This window comes from Neovison vison, chromosome 1, assembly GCF_020171115.1.
Source record: "Neovison vison isolate M4711 chromosome 1, ASM_NN_V1, whole genome shotgun sequence".
NCBI classification, from domain to species: domain Eukaryota; kingdom Metazoa; phylum Chordata; class Mammalia; order Carnivora; family Mustelidae; genus Neogale; species Neogale vison.
Genome location: NC_058091.1, coordinates 266459256 through 266466787, shown reverse-complemented (window position 1 = coordinate 266466787; position 7532 = coordinate 266459256). Strand labels below are relative to the sequence as shown.

The 7532-nt window shown below is 53.2% G+C and overlaps 1 protein-coding gene across 1 annotated transcript; it reads left to right on the top strand.

Moving 5' to 3' along the window:
- Positions 1 to 868: 868 nt before the first annotated feature.
- On the top strand, positions 869 to 6388 carry FABP6 (fatty acid binding protein 6). The gene is made up of 4 exons (XM_044241022.1): positions 869 to 938; positions 2113 to 2288; positions 3464 to 3553; positions 6289 to 6388. The coding sequence occupies exons 1-4, from the start codon at positions 872 to 874 to the stop codon at positions 6340 to 6342; spliced, it is 387 nt and encodes a 128-aa protein (XP_044096957.1). The 5' UTR covers positions 869 to 871; the 3' UTR covers positions 6343 to 6388.
- Positions 6389 to 7532: the final 1144 nt, after the last annotated feature.

The window sequence follows — 7532 nt, the reverse complement described above, 5'->3', positions numbered from 1 at the left end:
TGGTGCACCATGGCAGCTCCTGCTCCAAGCTGCTCCCTGGGCCCCTGGGCTGCTGCCTGACCTTGCTGGCATTACCAGCACCTTGCTTCTGTCTCTCCTTGCAGGGCTCTTTGCTGCAAACTCATTTTTCCTTTCGTCATGGCCCTTCCCACCTCCACCACACTGTTCCCTCATCCTAGAGTATTGTCTCCTGTATTTCCCACCTTCTCCAACCCTCTGTTTCTCTAAACATCCAAGTCCTATGGTTCCTTCTGGACCAGCATCAAATGCCATCTCCTAGCAAAGATTCCCCACCCCCCAGCTGCCGTCTTGCTCCTTCCCTGTGCCCCAGGCCACACATCGGTGTTTGTCTAGGGACTGGTCACATTCTGCCTGCACGAGGGTCCTCCACAGTCCTGTGTTTTGTCTCTGAACTAGACTGGAAATTTTTGGGGGGAGGGCATATGTTTCGTCCATCCGTGTCATCTCGGTGCCTATCCTGCAAGCGGTAGGTGCTCCATGTGCTTTGGTGGATGAATGAGGGGCTGGAACACGTAAGTAAGGGGTGTGCAGAGCACGGCTAGAAGGTAGGAGAAGGATGAAGGGAGGGAGGGAGGGCAGAGGTGGCTGAGACCTCAGAAGCTCTGGCATTGCCATCGCCCTTGCTGGGAGTGGCAGAGGGAGCAGTCCCCCAGGTGAACAACCTCAAGGCTCTGCTGGGCTAGGTCCTGCCCATGTTGTAAAACAGCAATTGCTTCCTCTTCAGGGCTGGAGGGAGAGGTGGGGTGACTTAGGGGCCGAGCCCCAGCGTGTGACGGCAATTTATAAGCTGGGGCGCCGGGCCCCTCAGCACCACGACCCTTCTTCCTCATCCTCCAGCTGTCCCAGCAGCATGGCCTTCAGTGGCAAGTACGAGTTCGAGAGCGACAAGAATTATGACGAGTTCATGAAGCGCCTCGGTGAGTGAGGGCATGAGGACCCCTTCCCTGGGTTAGTTTGTCACAGCCAGCTTGGGGCCACCAATCCAAACTCCTTGTGACTCAGAGAAGCTGAGTTAGTAGTCCGAGGACACACAGCCAGTAGTTGGTGAGGTGCAGACTTGACTGGTTTACTCCTTCATTCATACATACGCTGCAGACCTGCTACAGGCGAGGGCCAGCCCGGGTTCCTGATGGGCTGCCTCAGCATGACATGCCCAAGGTCATGCTGTAGTTGGCGGCAGAGATGATGAGCACCCAGGACCCAGTGATGAGATGATGAGTGGTGCCGGGGGAGAGTGACCCAGAGGCCCGGTGTGACAAGCCATGCATTCATTTGGCCATTCAACAAACATGGGCCTCTTACTGCGCTAGGAACTGTGGGCCGAGATTAGAAAAGCGCTCCCCTTCACAGCTCCGTTTGCAGTGCCCATTGTGAGGAACCCATGGGACCGCGGCCGTGACACTCCTGCAGAAATCCTGGGGCACTCTCTAAGTCGAGGCAGTGCCATTGTCAAGAGTCAGAGGGAGGCCCCAGGGGATGAGAGGCCCTGAGAGCAGGGCACGTGCGCTCCGGGGCCTTGGGGAGACAAGAGCCCTTCTGAGTCAGTTACTGGGAGTGGCCCAGGAGGAACGGTGACTTGGTGTCACCTACAACAGCCTCATGTAGAATCGCAATGGCGCCAGTCTCAGTGGTAGACCTGGCTCTGCTGTTAGCCTCCGAGGAGAGGCTGGGAAGCCCGTTTCCTGCTCTGGGCCTTCACTGCCTCATCTGTGAAACACCAGTGTTAGAAGACAGTCTTGATGGTCCCATTCATCCAGGACCCTGGGGGCATGGCCGTGTCTGTTCTATTTGTGTTACAGTGCTGTTAGAAGAGCAGCTAGTATTTATCGTCAATTATATGCCAGGAGTTTTACAAAACACAATCACTTCAATTTCATCCTCGCAGTAGCCTTGTGGAATGGACCTTATTACCCCCATTTTGTTGATGGGAACACTGAGGCTCAGAAAGGTATCCAAGCTCTTAGTTCATGGTAGAACTGGGATTTGTGCTTTTGACCATCGTGCTAGCCAGCCACCAGGGAGGAAAGTCTTCCCCCAGAGCCACAGGCTGTCAGCAGCTCTTACATGCTGCTCTGCTCATCCCTGGTCCAGGACTCCCCAGTGATGCTATCGAAAAGGGCCGAAACTTCAAGATTGTCACGGAGGTGCAGCAGGACGGGCAGAACTTCACCTGGTCCCAGCACTACCCGGGCGGCCACTCCATGACCAACAAGTTCACCATCGGCAAGGAGTGTGACATGGAGACCACGGGAGGCAAGAAGTTCAAGGTGAGAGGCCACTAGCTGCCCTTCCCTCTTTCCCTAAGCCTTTGGCTAACGTCTTGGTCTCAAGCCTGTTCCTTGGGGCTGCACCCCAAACTGAGGCTCGGTTCTAGAGTCTGGCGTCCAGCCTTAAGCGCTTGAGTTACTCAGCAAGTTAGCCACCCCCCCCCCGTTCTTAATGCTTCGGCCTCTAACAAACACTGTAACGAAACTGTTAAAAACTGCTAACACTTGCCAAGCACTTAATGTATATTCCACACACCTGCTGAATACTTCACACACGTTAATGCAGCGAATCCTACGAAGTCCCAACAGTTACTATCCCATTTTACAGAGGAGGGCGTTAGGCTGAGCCCTGGGGTTCTGTCACTTGGCCCTGGTCACACAGCGCAGGCAGACCTTCACGCCCAGGCAGCCTGGCTTCAGAGACCATAATCATTTGCTCAGGCTGCCTTCCTGCATAGCCTACAGATGCATAGCCCTAGAATCGGACTCTGGTGGGTCCGAAACTGTAATCTTACGCAAGAAAGAAGTAAAAGGTGACTGTCCTGATCCCGCAGATCTTCCACCGATGCTGGGTCCCCTCTATTGCCCCCAGCCATGGCTGCCGCGTTACAGAATGAGTGCTCCTAATGTTCATCTTCTGGCACTTGTGGATTTTAACAATTTCTCAGGATGTCCTTCTGTGTCAGCACGGATCGACTTGCCTTATTCTTTTTAATGCTCACACAGTGTCTTACAGTATGGCAATGCTACCCTTCCTTTAACACGCCCTCATTGATAGACACTGAGGTTATTCACTGGTGGAGAGCTCGGAGGGCTGTTTCGGTTGCTTACAATGACAATGCTGCAATCCACATCCCAGAGGACATCATCATTATCCTAACAATAAGGATCCTAACCAACTCCACAGTTAACAAGGAGCGCTCCTCACGTGTGGGGCAGTGTTCCAAGCACTTTCCATAAGTCCTGTGAAATCCTTCAGTCTTCTTAGGAACTCTGCAGGAGGTACTGTTACTACCCCCATTTCAGAGGTGAGAAAGCTGAGGCACGGCGAGGTTGGGGGACTTGTGTGTGTCGTCTATGTCCTGCACCTCCGAGCCAAGTATAGTCCCAGAGGGGACTGGCCTGCATCTGGGGTCTTCGGCCAGCTCGGGTTCCATGTTATGCTTCTCTTCCAGGCCACCGTGCACATGGAGGGTGGGAAGATCACGGTGGAGTTCCCCAACTATCGCCAGACCTCGGAGATTGTGGGTGACAAGCTGGTGGAGGTGAGTGTCTGCTGGTTCCTGGGATGATGATGAGAACATTCTTGATGAGAACATTCTTCTGCCTCCAGCCCTGGCTCTAGGGGCATTTCCCACTTGCCAGGCTCTGTGCTGAGTGCCGGGGGGACATCATCTTGTTCAACCTTCACAATACCCTGCTAGGTAGGGATGTTTCCCTGTATCTTCCAGGTGAGAGCACTGAGGAGCTGAGAGCTGAGTGGTTAGCTGGAGGGCACCTAGCTTCTCTGACAGTGCTGGGAACTGACGCTTGGCAGTGACTCTGCTGCCTCAGCGGCCCAAGCGTGGAAGCCCATGGGACCCTCCCGCGAGTTTAAACCAAGGGGGGGGTCTGGGTGGGCCCCGAAAGGGCAGCCACCATGCTGCTCCACTCCCCCAAGGGACTTCAAGCCCTCCCTGCTAGATATTCTGATTTTTTTTTTAAGATTTTATTTATTTATTTGACAGAGGGAGATCACAAGTAGGCAGAGAGGCAGGCAGAGAGAGAGGAAGGGAAGCAGGCTCCCTGCCGAGCAGAGAGCCCCACGCGGGGCTCGATCCCAGGACCCCGGGATCATGACCCGAACCGAAGGCAGAGGCTTTAACCCACTGAGCCACCCAGGGGCCCCGATCTTCTGATTTTTTAAGAGAAGCTGGAACTTTGCACTTCTCTGTGAAACCTCCAGACTACTAAACGTTAGCAATGAATTAAACCTTTGAAAAAATGCTGGCAGCGGTAACACACACATCTGCCGCTGGACCCTTCCCACACCCGGTGCTCTGTCAACAAAGACTGGAGGTGCTGCTCTCCCTTTACCTCACTCCCGTTTCTTCCCCCGGGGTTCCAGAATTTTCCCCAGGTGAGAGAAATGGATGTGAAGTTAAAAGCAAAGGTAGGCTCTTCCACACTTCCTTCACCCCTTGGGAGCACATGTCCTGGGCCAGAGCTCCCTGGGGTCCAGACTACCCTCCCCAAGACTCTTCAGAAGGGAAGTGATGCGGGAGGTGGGGTTTGCCACCCCGTTCTCCCCTCTTCTCTTTTTCTCCCTCGTTTTCTTTTTCCTTCATCTCAAACCCAGCTAGAAGCCGAAGAGTCTCCATGACCTCCCATTATTCCATTTTTACAAAGAGGCCACAGAGGCTCAGAGATAACAAGTAACTTGTTCAAAGCCACACAGCTAGTTTGTGGTGGAGGCAGGTCCCAAAGGCTGACTTCTAGACTAGGCTCTCTGCCAGCTCTCCCCAGGCTAGTGGGTCTTTAAAAAAAAAATCTAAAACTAAAGAGATGCACTGTATTTAAAAAAAAAAATATATATATATATATATATATATATATATGAACAAAAATAACTCTCCATTTTTTCCTGGATGGAAATTGACCTCTTAGAAAATCAATAAATGCTTGGGACACATTGTTACATGAAATGTCATGGGTTCTGACTCCCAGAAGCAAAGCTCCCAGCTTGTGAGGTGTGTGGGGAGCACCCAGAGCAGCAGAACCAAAGCAGGATGTGTCCAAGAGGAGGATCAATCTTCCCGAACTGAACAAACCTGTTTCCTGCTTCCGAGAGGCTCCTGACTATGGAGCCTGTGTGCTGTGAGCGGTGCCCAGAGTTCAGGGTTGTCATGAGAGTGTGTGTGCGCGCGCACACACACACACACGTATGCACAAGGGCACAGGCATGCACACGGATTAGGTGCCAGAGAAAAGCTGTTTTGCTTGCCTATCTCCCATTCCTAGAAGCCCAGAATCATCCTGGACACCTCCATCCTTCACCAACAAGGATTGCATGAGGCGGGCATCCGTCCTCCCCCTCCAGGTCACCGTCACTCTAGACCAAGTCCCAGCCTCCTCCCTGCTTGCAGCTCCCCCTCCATGCCCTCTTGCTCCCGGTGCCAATCACATGGCCGCCCTTGATGGAATTGCTTACACAAGATGCCATTTGCCACCCACTCACTTCTTCTTCTTCTTCTTTTTTTTTTTTAAAGATTTTATTTATTTATTTGACAGAGAGAAATCACAAGTAGACGGAGAGGCAGGCAGAGAGAGAGAGAGAGGGAAGCAGGCTCCCTGCTGAGCAGAGAGCCCGATGCGGGACTCGATCCCAGGACCCTGAGATCATGACCCGAGCCGAAGGCAGCGGCTTAACCCACTGAGCCACCCAGGCGCCCCTCACCCACTCACTTCTTGTGAGAAGGCTGCCTCCTCTGCTGGGTCTCAGGGGCCTCAAGCTGGGACATAGCACTGCACCTTCACTGGAGAGTCCCCCCTTGCCTGCCTTCCTCCAGGGCAGGAACTCTATCTTCCCACCACCAAGCACAGGTGCCCCATAAATGCTGTGTGGTGAAGTTGAGTGTGGCCTCTCCATCTTAAAGGGGTTACTTGACTCCTCCAGACTTCAGTATTCACACCTCTATAATGGGTACAATCCTACAGCATTGTTGGGAGAATTAAATGGGGTAACACAAGGGAAGTGCCTGGAGTAGGTGGAATTTCAGTGGACAGATGGAAGGGTACAATACAAAGAGCCCCACCAGCCCTAACATCTGTTTAGCACTTTTGCCTCGCTGAGTCTACACAGGAGCTCGTGTAACAAATTGGGAAACTGAGGCTCAGAGAAGTGGTGTGACCTGCTCACTTCTGCTCGCGGCTGGGACTGCAGGCCTATCTTACCCGAGCTGTGTTCTGTCTCACTTAGGGACCCCTGCAATGACTCCCTCTTTCTGGCTGCTTCTTTCAGATCTCCACCATCGGAGGTGTGACCTATGAGCGTGTGAGCAAGAGGCTGGCCTGAGCAGCCAGGTGGGGCTCACAGGGGGCCCCAAAGCCACCAGGAAAGCTGGAAGAAGAAAACATTCTGTTTGCTCTGAACCTCTTTGTCTTTGTTTTTGTTTTCTGGTGTCGTGGGGCAGGTTCTAGCTGGGTAAGGGTGGGAAAGGCCGGAGGATGGCTACACAGGGCAAACCTTGGCCCTGAGACCCCTGTGGGCTCAGCAGTGTGGCAGAGGAAGGCCTGAATGTGGACAGCAATACTCCCGATCCCCTGCTGTTCGAGAAGCAGGGTGGGCACATTTCCTGGCACCCTTGCCCCACCTTGCCATCCACTTCTCTGAGGGTAGAGACACAGGGCTCCTTTAACACACTGACTCTTGATGTGGGCCACAGGGCAGGAGTATCAGATGGTGGGGGGGGGGCACTTCCAGGAGAGGCTCCTGCTGTTGGCCTCCAAGGCTGGCAGATGAAGGAGGAAGACACCACGACTTGGCCAGAAAGGTGTTTTGGCATAGCTGTGGCTCTGCTGCTCATTGGCTGTGGAGGCATCCCTCTGGGCCTCAGTTTACCTAGTGGCACAAGAGGGGGCCAGGAGGACCAATAAGGGAGTGAAGAGAAACGAGAGAGTATTAGATGGCAAGGGGGCCATGGGAGTGCCAAGAGGGACAAGAAGGACCTGGGATGTCCTAGTTTGGACAGCAGTGCCTGGGAGACACTGTGAGGGGCTTCAGCTGGCTGGGGAAGGTGGTCTGAAGGTGGTCTGACCTCCTGCTGGGTTCCTGGAGCTGAGTCCAGGATTCTGAGGAAGGCTTTGGGTCATCCCTGCTTGATTTTGTCTGTCCAGGGCACGGGAGTGGGCACAGTGGGGAGGAGGGTGGATGGTGCCCTGGCCAGAGAATCCCTAACCCAGAGCACTGAACGGTCCGTTTCCCATTCTCCTTCCTCCTTAGACCCCCAAGGACCCCTCCTTGACTTCTTACCCTATATTTTTCTGTATGACAATTCACTTATTTTTGCTACAATAGAAACTTTACATCACTTCTACATTTTAACATCATTTTCCACAAATTGATGAAAACTATCAAAAAGGCCAAAACTGGACAACAGCTACATCCCGTTAGAGCCCCGAGCCTGCGGCCTTCCTAAGTGAAGACAGATGTAACAGGAAAAGCAGCATCAAGTAAGCCACACTGTCCTTGGCGAAATCAAAATT

Coding starts and splice junctions, on each gene's coding strand:
- FABP6 (XM_044241022.1), top strand. CDS start 872: ATGGCCTTCAGTGGCAAGTACGAGTTCGAGAGCGACAAGAATTATGAC. Junction 939..2,112: donor CGAGTTCATGAAGCGCCTCG/GTGAGTGAGGGC, acceptor TCCCTGGTCCAG/GACTCCCCAGTGATGCTATC. Junction 2,289..3,463: donor CGGGAGGCAAGAAGTTCAAG/GTGAGAGGCCAC, acceptor CTTCTCTTCCAG/GCCACCGTGCACATGGAGGG.